Genomic DNA, 17,601 nt, shown 5'->3' on the forward strand with positions numbered 1-17,601 from the left:
CCTTTGAGGTGTTAATGGGGTTATTGAAAATGTGTATATACGTATGTATGGATAGATAGAAACATATATGTATATATATATATATATAAAAAAAATACACATGACATATAATGTAATTGCAAGGAGGTATTTCTGTAGTCTATTGATTACTAGATAGTGGAAAAGGGGTGGGATTAAATAAGCTTATGCTTCTTCCTGCTCCTTTTTGAACATGAAAGTTATTTGTAGTTGTGGTTGCTCGTTTTCTTTTTGTTTTGCTTTGTTTATTTGTCTCTTTTAATTCTATGTTGTTGTACTTTTTTAACATGTTCAAAATAAAGATTCAATCAATCAATCAAAACTGCCAACAAGCGTTTCTCTACCAAGTATTGTCATATTTCGCTCAGCGATCGAATATTTATTTCACTAATGGAAATAAATGTTTTATCTGTTTTGGTTGATATCCTGTCAAATGTTTGTGTGCGTCATCATATGTGCTGGTTTACAGGCGGCACTTTTTAACTAGTCCTATTTAACTTAAAATAACACTTTCCAAAAGTAGATTTTCCAGACAAGCAGGAGAAAAGTTTCTCACACAGGTCAGCTTCTTTATGGCTCATGGTTTCCATATTGTTTTGGCATTTTTTGCACATGCAAGTTACATAATATATTATATACTGGCATTATTGTTTGAAACATGAACACATGGAAGTGATATAAAGCTTGATTCTATATTCATAAAGCGTATTAGGTTTGCAGCCTTCCCACTATTTCTACTATCTCTTTGCTTTGAATCTAAACATGCAATTTCAGTTCAATTCAGTTGTGTTTGTATAGCACCAAAATACAACAACAATACAATAATACAGAGAAAGTCACAACAGTCATATGACCCCTATGAGCAAACATGTGGCAACAGTAGGAAAGAAAAACTCCCTTTTAACAGGAAGAAACCTTCTGCAGTGCCAGGCTCAGGAGGGGCGGGGCCATCTGCTGCGACAGGATGGGGATGAGGATGCAAAGACAGGACGACACGCTGTGGAAGAGCGCGAGGGATTAATAATAAGTAATAACTGAACACAGAGAGGTGTATAAAAGAGGAGACACTCAAGTGCTCTGTGGGGTGATACGGTGCTGTACGGTCATTACGATGAGACGGGGGCTCAGCTGCACAGCAGGTAATTGAGGATGCTCCTCACAGCTCAGTAACCTGCTGTGCAATACAGGTGATGGTCTGTATTAAATGACGAACTAAAAATATCTATGATTTCACATTATGGTCTTTTGTTTTAAGGTGTCGCAGAATATATTGTTCCATATTTCTTCCATCATTACGTCTCCATTTTATCACAGGCGAGAGCTGCACCGCACATTATTCCACTCATGAGACCCCACGGCAGGCTTACACACCTCATAATGTTCAAAATGAACCTCTGTGTTAACTGCTGAAACTGCTGCTACAGTGGAAGATATTTTATATAATGTACATAATAATTTTACCTTTGGTCTTTAATCCTTTTTTCTTGAAGAACGTCTTATATTTTATATTTTTATACTTGTGTTTGAAATGCTCCAGTACAAGTGGAAGTACTGATTCAACTTCTTTACTCAAGTAAAAGTGAAAAAGTACTCTAATACAAAGTACTCTAATTCTAATGAATGCACTCAGTTTGAATCTATTATTTAGGACACAAGCAGTAAAAGAGAGGCGACCTCCCAACTCTTGAGCCACGATCGCGATCGTGCAGCGTTCCTGAGGGTAAATGATGGCTAATCTGTAGCTGCCTCCACCAGTGTGTGAATGTGAGAGTGAATGAATAGTGGAATTGTACAGCGCTTTGAGGGTCTTGAAAAGCGCTATATAAATGCAATCCATTATTATTATTTATTATTAATCTCTGGGTAGAAAGAAATTCTATCTCAGGTTGCACGCACTGTTCACCTCAGTCGCATTAATCTTGTAGTTGAGAGCCTTGTTTACTAAACTGTTGTCCACAGCCGGCAGCGTAGACCGTAGCCAGTCAAGTTGCCTCCACATCACAGCATGCAGGCATTTGCTGCTGTCACATTATTGCACCATGCTCCTCTAAAGGGGCCATGTGTTTGCATTAGAGGGCCAAATGTGTGTGAGCCTGTAACAAATGTCTGTGTATGAATCTGCCCACAGCGAACACACAGCTCGGCCTCACTGCACTTCGTCTTGACTCGTTCAGCAGTACTCGAGTACAGTGAATCCAGATTCTGCTGGTTCTGCTGGTTCTTGTGTGTTTGGGAGCAGGCCCCGGGACAGGTTGTAAAGTATCTTTAGAAGAGCAGGACCAGTGGGTGCTGTGTCTGCTCATAACTCTGCTCATGGGGATCTTAAGTCAGGAGGCTGGGCGGAGCTAGTTGTCCCTGAAGATGGCCTTCGTGTATAATGTACATTGTTTTTCAGTTTTGGGTAACCTTACCTTTTTTTAACCTCTGGGAGTTCACCACTCACCTTTGTACCATTTGGACTTGATCGACTTGAACTTCGATAAATAACTGGAAACACTGGGGTGTTCCCAAACCTTTGACCAGTAGTGTATCTAACATACATTTAATCCTTTCAGTGGTTCTTTTTTCTTTTTGGTATTTCTGTTGATCCACAGATTTATTTTCTGTAGCTCCAGAAATGTTTAGTTCATTTCTTTAACGTTTGACTTTTGTAATCCAGCCAAGCTATTAGTCTGCTGTGCATCTGTATCTGTTTTCATCCAGTTCAGCCCAATCAGGAAGCAGATTTAAAGGTCATTTCACGAGCTCATTGGATAATTACCGTTTTTAATTGCTCTCAATCAAGGGAATTAGCAAGAGTGCTCTGGACTCTGAGTGTTTCCACCATCATTGCTCAAGATCCTTCAGTTTCAGGATTAGTGACATCACAGAAGTCAATTATGTTTTACAGAGGCTTGAGGATGCCCCTTTGTTCTGCCTGAGCATTACAGTTGAAATGAACAAGGTTTTTAATGCTTCAGTAAAGCTTAGCGTTTGGCGACTCCTGTAGAGCTTAAGATTCATTATACTGCAACTTCCTTTATTCACACTGAAGTGCTGTTTGGAGCCATAAGCCACAAAAAAATGGAGTTGAAAGAGAAATTTGTGATAAAAAGAAATAGAAAGTACACCCTCTGTCAGTTGTAAAGCTATAATAAAGAACTGTCCAGCCCAGGTGTTAGCATGAAGGGAATACAACCTGAAAATCAACCCATGTCGTCTTTCGCTATATTTATTTATTCATCAAAGACTAAGCCAAAATGTAGAAGCACTGTGTGAATAAATTATAACCCCTATTTCAGGATAAAACAACAAAACTCAGTTTAAACAGAGCGTTTGGAGATGAAAAACAACAACACAACAACAACAGAAAATGTTGAGACAGGGCCATGTCATTGAACAGTCGTCCATCCTCTGGGAACGCAGGAGACCAAACGTTTGACTTTAGTGAATGAATGTTACTGTTCACTTAAACCAGGAGCACTTTTTATGCTTTTCCTACACAAGTGCTTCCTATCTAACATTCACACACATTCATACTGATGCATAATAGACATCGTCTGTTTTTATGCTGCTAAAAGAGAACAACAGGAAACAGGCGAGAGGCAGTTAATTGTAGAAAATCACCAAAAAAGGAATCGTATCTAACTGTCACTGACTAACTGTCACTGATGCATGATATGCATACAGGGCGTGTACAGCCCTTTAAAATAATGTATTTCCTCTTTGAGCTCTAAAGCAGCGGTCTCCAACCTTTTTTGCACCACGGACCGGTTTATGCCCAACAATGTTTTCACGGACCGGCCTTTAAGGTGTCGCGGATAAATACAACAAAATAAAACTAGTACCGGTACCGAAAAAAGAAGATTTATTCATAACACACGTGAAAAGACCAGGAAAGAAGAAGTGGAGAGCAACTTAGGGTTAGTATCTTGGCCAAAGATATTTGGCATGCACACTGCACCAGCCAGGGATCCATAACTAGATAATCTGGTCTACCTCCTGAGTTACAGCCACCCCGATACTTCTAGAGTCCTTTTGTGACCTCCTGGATGAGTTGTCAGTGTGCTTTTGGAGGATTTTTTATAGTCTGGCCACTCCTGAAAACATTTTGTGCATTATAGTTTTACAGCTGATCAAAAGTTTAGGACCACACCTCCAAGAAAACCAATACACTTCCCCAAAACAGAAACCAAAGTTCCACCGTTATTGTTGATCACTTCAAAAATGGCATGCTCATGCTCAATGCAAGCCTTTCCATGAGGTGAGTGGGAACATTTCTCCAAGTGGTGAAGACGGCTGTATGAAGGGCATCTTCTGTCTGGACCCGTTGTCCATTTTTGTAAACTTCACCATCCATCCCCAAAGGCTCTCAGTTGGATTTCAGGGGAACACACAGGATGGTCCAACAGATTGATGTTATTCTCCTGGAAGTCTTCAGCATACCAAGACATTGTGAACTATTTATTGTTCCCAACTTTGTGGGAACAGTTTTGGGATGGCTCCTTCCTGTTCCAAAGTGGCTCAACAATTCCCATAAACACCTATACATCCTAAATATTGTGGAAAAGCCTTACTTGAAGACTTTAAGCTGTAATAGCTGCAAAGGGTGGGCCAGCATCATAATAAACCCTATGGATTAAGAATGGGATCACTCAATATGTGTGTGGAGGCAGAAGAGCAAACATCTGTGCCAAACTGAAAACTTTGTCTGTTGCTGCTGACATTTATTTTGACTAAAGGATGAATTTCTCAGATTCTGTTGGTCCGTGTGCGTCCTATCAGAATTCCCTTTTTTGTGAAGAGTTACACAGAATGTCTTGAGGGAATTTGATTATAGAAATATTCATTTGGATGAGTCACAGACTTAACAGTTGAAGGTGAAGATCAGTGCACCCTCACACAAAACACTTCTTTTTCTAATTCTGACAACGTTTTAGATCAATCTTGAACAAGATCCATTAACTGGGCTGATTGTACTGGTTTTCTGCTGCAGGTTTGTGTTTAGTGTTCACTTTACTGGTCAAGTGTCATGGGCTTAATTTCAGCTGCGTTTAAATAGTTCACCTCCAACATCACTGTATATTTTGGCATGGCAGTAGGCCAGGGGTGGGCAGTCTCAGGCCCCGAGGGCCGGTGTCCTGCAGGTTTTAGATCTCACAGAGGTCAACACACCTGAATCACATGATTAGTTCGTTACCAGGCCTCTGGAGAACTGCAGGAGCTAATTTAGCCATTTAAATCAGCTGTGTTGGTTCAAGGACACATCTAAAACCTGCAGGGACACCGGCCCCCGAGGCCTGGACTTGCCCACCCCTGCAGTAGGTAGTTTGTTGTGTCTACATCTGCACAGATGTCATTCTGTTTCCAGCTAAATCTCTTTGAATAGTTGGGATTAAATATTCCTCCTAACCCTGACAGTGCTGCACTCTTACCACTGTTTGCTTCTCTGCTGTGATTATTGAACAGTGAAAGCCGAACGACCTCCCAGTGAAGGCCACAGCTGCCACAGTGTGCTTGCTGAACATGTGCATAAACCATTTTTTAAAGGCAGTTAGTCTGCGTGTTTTTAAAAAAAAAAGTTTTTACGTAACATCTTGTTTTGTGTGTTATTATTAATACTTCAGCTATTATTATTATTATGTTCAGTTTCAGCCTGTTTGAAAAGAAAATGGAAAAAGAAGTTTCTTAAAGTATATATATATACATATATGCTCTGCAGTTGCACCATGGACACGCACAAACATCAGCTTTGCTGTGAAACTGACGACACTGTCAGAGCAGTTTCATAGTGGTCACAATAACTCATCAGGACCACTGCTGAGCATCACATGTCATCATGCAGCTGCCCACAGTGCAGTGAAAACAGGTTTACCACTACCTCTAAACTGGGCTCCCACCTGACTGTGTCGTTTTCCTCACAGTTTGGAGGTGGTCATTCAGACAGACAGACAGCAGGCAGATTCTCAACATCTTGAGCACCATTGAGTCCGGTCATGGACCCTGATATTGTTGTATGACCATCACATTTTCATAAAATAGGAAACGATGAAGAACTTCTGGGTCATCCTTAGTAACATGAAATAAAAGCAATAAATTATTGTAGAGTCTTTAACCTAAAATCACCTTGTGGCTGATTTAGTGCTATCTAAATAAAACTGAATGTACGGGGAGGCTGCGGGGGGGCACAGGCAGCTGCAGTATGTTTGTAATTTTTGCCTGCATTACGGCTCATCAGGGTCATTATTCTTAAAAATAAATGGATATTCTGCCTGACAGGGGTAAGCAGAGTCAGGCCACAAAGAAAAGATTAATTATACTTTTATATAATTATATAATTTTCTCTCATGTTTGTGGTATCGGCTCCTGCCATCTGAGGAGGTGAACTCCAGGTGACTATAGAGGACAATATCACTGTTTTCCTTTTCTCCTGTGTTTTCCCAGTGCTTGGTGTTTGAAGATGCTCCCAATGGTGTAAAGGCAGCACTGGCAGCAGGAATGCAGGTGGTCGTGATTCCCGATGACAACCTGGACCGCAGCCTGATCCAGGAGGCTACGCTGCGACTAAGGAGCATGGAGGAGTTTGAGCCGCAGCTCTTCGGCCTGCCAGCATATGACTGAAATGGCTCATCCCTGTAATTCAGGAAGCTAGTAACCATTGTTAATTGATTGGTTGTTAAACAATAACGTCATAAATGAGTAAACGATTAGTAAAAGGATGGGCACCATAAATCTGTATCACACCTACAAATCTTACTTGGATACTAAAAAGTTGAAGCTGATGGTTCTAATCTTTCACAAAGGGAACCGCTCAGCTTTAGGGTGGTGGTGATGTAAACTACGTCATGTGACTCGTCTTATTATCGTACTGCTGTTATCGAAAGGTTCATTTGAACCGTACAAACATCTAATAAAGAAAACATCAGCAGTTTGAGTCGAACCATGTTCAGGTTCTTCACTGTCACCTGTAAAACACCCAGAGTAGCAGGAACATTGGCCCTAATTCACTGATCTACAAACACACACAAGTAATTGTCTTACATTCGTAAGGTGACTTTTTAATCTGATAATTTAATAACGAATGGTGAATATTAGCGTCAGTGCTGTTATATTTCCTCATATTATGAACTGTAGCTTCTCAGAGGAGTCAGTGGAAAGCTTCAGATGCAGGTGTGTCATTCTAACACAGCATCACCTTTTGTGGTCGTCTGGACACATCGTGAAGTTGGAGTTGCACTGTTCTTGTCAAACACTCGTCTAAGATGCCTTTTTGAAATGTCAGAGACAATCCTGCTCTGCTCAGTGTGATCCAGCGAAGAGGCTGTGAGTCGTCCTCACTCCTGAACCAGTGTTCATGCCCTCCATCTGCTTGCAGAGCTTTAATGGGGAACCCTGGAGCAGGCTGGAGGAGACTGGTGCCGCAGCTCCTCAGTCTACTCCCATCCACTTTCATAGCCGCACATCCTCAACAACAAGGTCGTCTCAGCTGGTTTTGTCTTCTGCTTACAGAGTCGTCACCGTCTCTGCGCCTGAAATGTGATCGTTTCATTCTCTGTGTGTCTTCATTTCTTGTTTCCAGCAAGGCAAAGGTGTTTTTTTTGTTTAGTTTCCAAAAGAATTATACCTGAAAAATAATACCTGACTTCATTTTTCCACCTTCCTTAAATGAATAAATAAATGACAAACCCAGAAGATAATACGTTTGCATTCATTCCTAATCCCTAATCATTTAATTAGTTAATTGGTTATTTTCAGACGTGCATACATTTCTCAGCACAGCGTTTCAGAGCAGAGACTTCATGAACACAGAGCAGCTGTGCGTCATTTATTTAGGCATTTAAAACATTTCATATGGCATCAGTTGACGTGTGAAGTGCTGACTGTAATCATGAGGACCACGTGTGCACAATTACTGCAGGATTTAGAGCGGTGCTGCTGAAGGGAGGAGATTAAGTACAAGACAAAGCTCCTTACTATTTACGGCTTCATACGAACGACCCACATTTTACCAAAGAGACCGAGATGAAAGGAACGACAGAGTATTTGTGCTATAGAAGCAGAGATGAGACATGCTGCTACCTGCCAATGCTAAACAGTTTTGAGAGGTGATGATAAAAGCGGCCGTGGTGGGCGTGCTTTCATCTACTGTACTGGGCAGCGAGGTTTGTGGGTCTGTAGGTTCAGTTCAGTTCACCCGTCACGCCACATATCCTCTCTCGCACACTTACCCACATAATGTAGCACTAGTACTGCATTTGTCCCTCTTTGTTTTAATGTCTCATCACATTTAATTTTAAAGAAGAGCCTTCTACAAAAAGACTGACATAGAGCAGCGGTCTCCAACCTTTTTTGCGCCACGGTCCGGTTTATGCCCGACAATATTTTCACGGACCGGTCTTTAAGGTGTCGCGGATAAATACAACAAAATAAAACTAGTGCCAGTACCAAAAAAAAGAAGATTTATTCATAACACACGTGAAAAGACCCAGGAAAACCGAGTAAACGATAAAAACGATAACAAAATAACGCTGAAAACCGATAAAAACCCTGAAAACTATACATTTCACACCTGAGCCTCAACTCTCGCGGCCCGGTACCAAACGACTCACGGACCGGTACCGGTGCGAGGCCCGGGGGTCGGGGACCGCTGACATAGAGGATGCACTTAAACCCATTTTAGAGAACTCTGGATTTTTTTTTTTTTTTGTAATTGAAGTCTTTATTTGTTTTTAACATTTAACCACATGAAAACATAAACAAAACAACAAACAAAACAACAACAGAAAAGAAAAAGGAAAAGACAGATTCCAATCCCATGTTTAATTCACCTTTGTATTTCGGGTCTATTTTCAATACTTAGTAACTATCGGTACACCCGCAAAAAAAGGACAATAAAATCAAATGCTTAAGTTATTCCACTACTGAGTGCCTAAACAAACATACGACGCAGCAAGCATAAAGTTTAACTAAAGATAATTGCCCTGACCAAATAAATTCCAACCATCTCAGCCAAAAACACGCCCCATGATTTGTCAAAACCCTCCCTATCATCATTAATCCTCGCCAAGAATTTTTCATACGAGACCATTTTCAGCATATTTTCCTTCCACCTATTATATTCTGGAGATGGTTCCTTCCACACACTGAGAATAACTCGAGCCGCTGCGATCACCCCCACCTTTATAACCACAAAGTCATATTTTGAAACCCCAGGTAACACCGACCGATCCCCTAATAAGCACAGTCTTGGTGACAAGAGTATCATCAAACCAATCCACCTTCCTATTTTGTCCAATACTTTTTGCCAAAAGGGATAAACTTTCCCACATTCCCAAATAGCATGCATGAATGTCCCTGGATCTGAACTACATTTCCAGCATATATTACTGGGACTGATTCCCATTCTGTAAAGTTTGGACGGAGTTTGGATAAGAGAACTCTGGATTTTAGGTGTTGCAGAAAGAGTCCATGGAGGTTGAATTTATGGGTATCAGTGATCTGGTGGCTCTATGATGTTGTGGGGTGTTTTATCCCGTAAGAAGAAAAGTTGAATACAAATCAATGGAAAAGCTGATCACATTCATCCTAATGAAACTACTCACAGGTGCATTAATGAGAATATAAGAATCACCAGACCACAGTATAATTAAATGGCTGTGGCGTTCGTTCCTGCCCTGACTGAATCCTCCAACAGCGCCTTTCTGAGGAGCATGCCTTTGTATTCTAATATATAGTGAGTGAATATATAATATGCTAAAGCATATAGTTAGGGCTGGACCAGGTGACCCTGAATCCTCCCTTAGTTATGCTGCAATAGATGTAGGCTGCCGGGGGATTCCCATGATGCATTGAGTTTTTCCTTTCCAGTCACCTTTCTCACTCACTATGTATTAACAGACCTCTCTGTATTGAATCATATCTGTTATTAATCTCTGTCTCTCTTCCACAGCATGTCTTTATCCTGTCTTCCTTCTCTCACACCAACCAATCACAGCAGATGGCCCCGCCCCTCCCTGAGCCTGGTTCTGCTGGAGGTTTCTTCCTGTTAAAAGGGAGTTTTTCCTTCCCACTGTCGCCAAAGTGCTGCTCATAGGGGGTCATATGATTGTTGAGTTTTTCTCTGTATCTATGAAGCGCCTTGAGGCGACTTTTGTTGTGATTTGGCGCTATATAAATAAAACTGAATTGAATTGAATTGATACATGTGTGAAGATCATGGTTTTCTGCTCTAGACTGATACTTCTTCAGATGCAGCATTTGTCACACAGCCATCTGTAGGTCTTTTGGCTCCAGAGTGCGACTGTTCAATAGGTCAGCGATGCCCCGTCCTCGCGGTGAGTCTCAGCATACCTGTTATAAAGTCTGAGCGCTCGAGGCAGTGCACCAACAAACAAGAGAAAACAGGCAAACAGCAAAGTGAGTTTCTACTATTTCCCATCTCTGCCAGTCACCCTCGCCCTTTATCGTTGCCACAAACCTTTAGACTTCATTCTGCCTGTGAGCGACGAGGGCAGGAGAGAGAGTGGAAGAAGCGCAGAGATAGCTCGCCGACACGTTTCCCAGGCCCGTGCTCTCGCCTGTGCTCTCCACTGATAGGCTTGCGTGGCTGTGGGACACATTCATCTTCAGTGTCAGGTCTTATACAGTGGGGCAAAAAAGTATTTAGTCAGCCACCGATTGTGCAAGTTCCCCCACTTAAAATGATGACAGAGGTCAGTAATTTGCACCAGAGGTACACTTCAACTGTGAGAGACAGAATGTGAAAAAAAAATCCATGAATTCACATGGTAGGATTTGTAAAGAATTTATTCGTAAATCAGGGTGGAAAATAAGTATTTGGTCAATAACAAAAATACAACTCAATACTTTGTAACATAACCTTTGTTGGCAATAACAGAGGTCAAACGTTTACTATAGGTCTTTACCAGGTTTGCACACACAGTAGCTGGTATTTTGGCCCATTCCTCCATGCAGATCTTCTCAAGAGCAGTGATGTTTTGGGGCTGTCGCCAAGCAACACGGACTTTCAACTCCCGCCACAGATTTTCTATGGGGTTGAGGTCTGGAGACTGGCTAGGCCACTCCAGGACTTTCAAATGCTTCTTACGGAGCCACTCCTTTGTTGCCCGGGCGGTGTGTTTTGGATCATTGTCATGTTGGAAGACCCAGCCTCGTTTCATCTTCAAAGTTCTCACTGATGGAAGGAGGTTTTGGCTCCAAATCTCACGATACTTGGCCCCATTCATTCTGTCCTTAACACGGATCAGTCGTCCTGTCCCCTTGGCAGAAAAACAGCCCCATAGCATGATGTTTCCACCCCCATGCTTCACAGTAGGTATGGTGTTCTTGGGATGCAACTCAGTATTCTTCTTCCTCCAAACAGTTCTACTTTGGTTTCATCTGACCACATGACATTCTCCCAATCCTCTGCTGTATCATCCATGTGCTCTCTGGCAAACTTCAGACGGGCCTGGACATGCACTGGCTTCAGCAGCGGAACACGTCTGGCACTGCGGGATTTGATTCCCTGCCGTTGTAGTGTGTTACTGATGGTGACCTTTGTTACTTTGGTCCCAGCTCTCTGCAGGTCATTCACCAGGTCCCCCCGTGTGGTTCTGGGATCTTTGCTCACCGTTCTCATGATCATTTTGACCCCACGGGATGAGATCTTGCGTGGAGCCCCAGATCGAGGGAGATTATCAGTGGTCTTGTATGTCTTCCATTTTCTGATGATTGCTCCCACAGTTGATTTTTTCACACCAAGCTGCTTGCCTATTGTAGATTCACTCTTCCCAGTCTGGTGCAGGTCTACAATTCTTTTCCTGGTGTCCTTCGAAAGCTCTTTGGTCTTGGCCATGGCGGAGTTTGGAGTCTGACTGGTTGAGGCTGTGGACAGGTGTCTTTTATACAGATGATGAGGTCAAACAGGTGCCATTCATACAGGTAACGAGTGGGGGACAGAAAAGCTTCTTACAGAAGACGTTACAGGTCTGTGAGAGCCAGGGATTTTCCTTGTTTGAGGTGACCAAATACTTATTTTCCACCCTGATTTACGAATAAATTCTTTACAAATCCTACCATGTGAATTCATGGATTTTTTTTTCACATTCTGTCTCTCACAGTTGAAGTGTACCTCTGGTGCAAATTACTGACCTCTGTCATCATTTTAAGTGGGGGAACTTGCACAATCGGTGGCTGACTAAATACTTTTTTGCCCCACTGTATCTGGATTTTATCAGCACTTAGACAAGCAGCTTCTCCACAGGCAAAGTCAAATCACTGGACAGCAGAGAGACGTTGTGTAGATAACCTCATTTAAACATTTTTCTTCTTAGTGCCTGCCACGCAGCAACGCTCTCTGTCACTGAATATGGAAAGTACTGGATAGGCAGGCTCATCAGATTATGCCGGCAAGCCGTCCTATATTTTAGGACTTAGTTACTGAATGCCATATCTTTGAAGAAGCAGGGATGCATTTTTCTGGAAGATTTGGAAAGAGCTCATATTTCTGTAATGGGATTTGAAGAGAGAAGAAGTTGCCACCTTAGTGGAAGAAGTGCTGGCTGTAACCTCTGGGAGCCTTGGACATCAACTCAAGGAGCAGTAGTGTAAATATTTTACTTCATTTGTCCCAGAAGTAATCAGAATACAAAAGGTTTCATCCAAGCACACTGCACTACTTCTGTACATCACCGAGTCCTTTTGTCAACAGTCCTTGAGGAAGTCTACTTTTAACCCTTTAAAGCTGGTCGGAGCAGCACGCTCTGTTTTGCGTAACTACTTTTAAATCCCGGTAGCTCTGCAACCACGTAAGCTAGCGCAATAATTTTTTTTGCATATGAAACCGGAGGAGTTGTTCTTACATCTTATGCCATCAGCTTGTCCTCGGTCACAGTTTCCTTCCACATATAGCTTTGCAAAAACTGCATAAAAAGCACTTGCAGCAACAAAAACATAATATTCCAGAAACACGCTTTGCTGATCCGATCAGCTGTTTGTAACACTTCCTACGTCCATCAGCACGAACTATCGCATGTCCGCCATGACCTGCCCGAAACCGAAAGTAAAGTCATTTTGTGGAAATGTAGTTTTTTACCATCAGGGCCTCATGAGCCTATACTGGTGTTTTTAAAAGTTATGTTTGACTTTATGACTTTCTGTGTGGTTTCTGGGATGCTTAGGACTCATATTGCACTGCTGGAAATAGTTTATTTTGATGCATATGCTGCTTTTTTGCAAATTTGCATTATAATATTTATTTTCGTTTTTCCTGCAGTATATAAAAATTGGTGTATTTCAAAAATAAAACTATGAAGACACTCAAAATAAATTTCCTGTGGTGGGAAACTATTTTGTGCAACTTTTTTGTATTTACAGTTTTGAGGGATAAGCCTCTTAAATTTCTCTAACTAGAAATATATGTTAAAAAAACAAACGATTTTCAATTTTTTTGTAGTTTATTGCACTTTTTTGTAATTTATGTAATTACTATGCACTTAATGCAGACATATTATTAAAATTTGGGCTGTAATGGTTGTATTGATGTATAGCAACTTGAAATGCTCCCAAAAATGGCTCCACAGCATGTAAACATATAATATAAGCTCTGGCGGACTTGGTTCTATGGTAGGTCTTAAAGGGTTAAAGAACAAATAGCTCGACTCTGTGCGAGAAAGCAGAACTTTTAGTTTTTTCTTTTCTCAACACGCCACGCTAAAGCGTATCTCAAGCCTGCCTATCATCAGCAAACTGGCTAAACTGCCAACATCCAGTAATAGTGGCTCTGCTGGTCATTTTGTATTCTGTTGTCAAAACGTGCAACCTTACTCAGACCAAAAGGGATTTTATGGAAATGGAGCTACTGAAGGTCTCTGACCGTGAGAAGGACTCTGCCTGCTTATAAGACGGGACGCAGTGTTTCCTCAGTGATGCAAATAAAGCTCATGTTTTATTCAGCTTCAACTCATGAAACAATGCAACTGATGACAGGAGCAGGTGATTTTGGGAAGAAGATTTATGAATGCAAAAATGTATTTAATGCACAATTAATAGTACTTATGGTAATAAGGACTTCTTGGGTATTACTTTTCCTTGTACAGAAAACTTTCACATGGGCTTTCATATCATCCTACATCTTAAAAAAGTCTTCCCATGTCTCATTTCCACCACATGTGTAGTTTTAATAGAGACTTTAAAGAGCAAACAGCAGATTTAGAACAAAGCTTTATAAAAGACGAGACAAATAGAGTTAAAACAAGCTTTCGACTGACAATTAGAATTTTTAAAAAGCACTCGATACAAGACAAACACGAGTACTTAGATCATTTGTGTCGTTCAATATCCCACTTTGACTAAAGTTATGGCCGCCTCCTTCTGTGGAATCTGGGGATGATTTCATGTAAACCCAGCACAGTGATATGATTAAATGTCCTTGTGGCGTACATTGGTAAAACATCCAGGTCTCTGAAAAGCACAATTTCAGAACATAGGTGTCATATTAGAAATCATCAGTCAGGGTTTAGCTGCCAACCTTTTTAACCATATGAATCCCAGTTTGTGTTGTCTTTGTTGTATTGGCACTGAGCATGCACACTTCCAAACAGACGAGGGGACATCAATACTCTACTTTTAGAGCCTGAACAGGTCTTAACAAAGAACTGGACATCCTTCTTTTTCTATAATTCCAGTATTACAGTGTATTATTATTATTATGTAACATAACTTTGATATTTTCTCTATATTATGGATTCATGTGTTTTAGTTCATGCTGTCGTTACTGCAGCTAATAATGAAAGCGCCTCTTTAAGAGTTTGTCATGGAAATACCTGATGGCCTTGTAAGATCTTTTAAATATGTTTGGTATTCTACATTGTGTGTACACATTTTTATATCTTTATTGGATGCATTGTGGTTTCTGTTCTTTTTATTTCATTTTTATCATGATGATAAAATGCTTATTACAAATGTTTAAAGGCCATAAAAATGTAACAGTAAAATGCAACATTGTGGCAAACGAGAGATGAATGCTACAGGAAATCATTACATGGTGGTTTAATGCATGAAGCGGTAAAACAAACATTTTAAATCCGGTTGATTATTTTATCACTGAGAGTGCTCTCAGTGCTGCTGGTTATTGCTAAGCTATGAAACTTTAAACTGGATCCATTTAAGCGTTAGAGCTTCCTGTCCCACAGCCGGAGAAGTTGTTGCAGTTTGTGGCAAATCAAAGTGAAATCAGTTGGACTGATTGAACAGGTCGTCGTAGTATGTTCCTGTTTTTCCAGCTGTGTAAAAATCACACTTAGTAGATCAGAATCATGTAAAATCAACATTTTCTAAATCACCAAATTGCTTCATTTTTGTTCTTGTGATAGTGCACAGTTTGTGCTTCATTCGGTTGGTTGCTCCACAGAGATTGTCATGGTACGCAGAGAATATGTGTTCATTCAAACTGATTTCACTTTAATCTGCGACAAACTGCAGTGATTTCCATCAATTAGACAGGACATTCAGCTTTAATGCTTAAACAGATCCAGCTCAACCTTTCAGAGGTTTATAATGGAGCCCTCACATTAAAAGCAGACAGCATGAGGATGTTTGTATCTGTGTGTGTCTGTATGTCTGTGTCCATATGTCAGGGGCTGTGGCCCCCCCACACCCTCTAGCAGATCATTACATGAAGGAACCTTTTAAAAACAAGCGCGTCCATGCTCACAGGTGTACACACGGGTGCTCACACACACAAACTACACCCTTTTTGGCTCCTACCTCAAAGCACACTGTGCTCTGTCGATCTTACGTGCTGCACAATAATGTTTAATATTTAGTATTTACTGTTATATTCCCATAGATCATCGCGATGTTGTTTATTATGTTGCTCTATTTTTTTGCTTGTTTTCTCTTTTTTCTTTCTCAACAGGTGATCCAGGTGATTGATAGATGTTTTTTTTTCTGTTTGTTTTGTTGGTTTTTGCCCTTTATCACCGTTCCTCTTCCCCGCTCTTTTTCTTTCCCTCTTTCTTTCTCCAGTCAAGTCTGTCCCGTGTTCAGCAAATGAAAATAAAATAAACAATAAAAGCAAAGGTGAATCAAATGGACCAATACAGCGAGGCTGGGATGGTCCATTTGGTAAAGTAAATCCGTTGGCCATCTTTCTTCGCCTTTAGACAATAATTCTGATGAAAAAGAACCAAACGGGACAGGTGAAAAAAAAAATGTGTGATACATCAGCAGATTAACAGTCATCTCTTGTCCTTCTTGCTGCATTTTACTGGGATATATTTATGTCCTCAATCACATGTGGTAATGACTCTGGAGGAAGCGGCTGTCAGGGTTAGTGCGGTGGCAGGCAGCATGAAGGACCCAAATGCACGACTACGAGACTTAGAGGGATGAACTTAGGAAGGCGATTTTATTACGCTGTTGCAAAAACTCAAAGGCACAGGGAGACACACAGACATACATGTGCTGTACAACACGACCATGGACAGAGGAAGAGACAGGGCTTAAATACACAAGGGAGGGAAACACAGCTGGGACAAAACGAGACAGGGAGGAAGCAAAAGCACTGAGCACGCGTCAGGAGACTGTGAAAGTAAAACGGGACTGAGACATGACTGACTGGGGAGAAAGAGGGAACGTGGAGCACAGAGAGTAACAAACTGCGACATGGAGAATGGGGAATGACCACGGAGACAGAACTCAACACACACCATGACCTATTAAGGCAGTGAAAGATGGAAACAGGCTAAACAAACAAGAACTCACAACCAGAAATACAAATGATTAAAACAGGAAGAACAAGGACGCTAAACAAAACTAAAATGAGAACATAAGAAAACTAGAAACACCGAGTCATAGACCCTGCACCATGACGGTGGCGCTCATAGTGTGCTGGTGTAGTTCTTCTTCCCACCAGCAAGAGTCACTACAGTTATTTCATGCCAAGATTTGTTTGTTATTAGCTGTAGAGTTAGTAATGCAGCACACTTTGAGAAAAGACTCACTCAGCATGTTGTTCGGATAAACATCTGCATCCATCCTCTTCGTTGTTTTACAGAAAGCATCGCTTGTGGGTTAAAGGTGTACTGTATTCAGATTTACTTTCTTTCCAATGTTGGCTAGTTTAGTCAACTGATTTGCATTATCGTGTGAATATATAGACTGAATATTGCTTATTGTCTTCTGTTTGTAGTTTCACTCTGTTGATAATTGAAGGCAGTGTCAATAAAAGGGACGATACACCTGTCAGTTGTCGAGGAGTTTATCTATCTGCATAACTGTATCCAGTGTAGCAGTGAGGGCAGAATAGTGAAAAAGCGTCCTTCTACAAGACAACCTTTGGATGTTACGTCAACTCAGCTACATCAACCATGTCTGAAGCAAGACAAGATAAAGCATCATCTGTCCGTTCAGAGAAATCATATGGGTCAAAAGCTACAAGTAGGTCATCTGCCAGTATGGCCGCCCTAAACGCTCGAGCCAAAGCTGAAGCAGCACGCAAAAGAGCTGAATATGCTAAAAAGGAAATCGAAATGCAAGTTAAGAAAGCAGAGCTTAAAGTAGAGGAAACACGTCTAGAGGCCACATTACAAGCCCTCCAAC

At 41.2% G+C, this 17,601-nt stretch overlaps 1 protein-coding gene and 1 long non-coding RNA gene across 3 annotated transcripts in view; one reads left to right on the forward strand and one right to left on the reverse strand.

Annotated features, from left to right (window-relative positions):
• The window catches only part of pudp (pseudouridine 5'-phosphatase), a 37,382-nt gene extending 30,457 nt beyond the window's left edge, over positions 1 to 6,925 (forward strand). For both annotated transcript variants that reach the window (XM_085151441.1, XM_085151442.1), the window contains exon 4: positions 6,442 to 6,925. In XM_085151441.1, the coding sequence (XP_085007567.1) occupies positions 6,442 to 6,618 (177 nt within the window). In that variant the 3' untranslated portion in view covers positions 6,619 to 6,925. The remainder of the gene's footprint in view (positions 1 to 6,441) is intronic.
• The window catches only part of LOC146492421 (uncharacterized), a 425,011-nt gene that overhangs the window by 140,879 nt on the left and 266,531 nt on the right, over positions 1 to 17,601 (reverse strand). The window lies entirely within an intron of this gene.

Source organism: Neolamprologus multifasciatus, chromosome 23 (assembly GCF_963576455.1).
Source record: "Neolamprologus multifasciatus chromosome 23, fNeoMul1.2, whole genome shotgun sequence".
NCBI lineage: Eukaryota > Metazoa > Chordata > Actinopteri > Cichliformes > Cichlidae > Neolamprologus > Neolamprologus multifasciatus.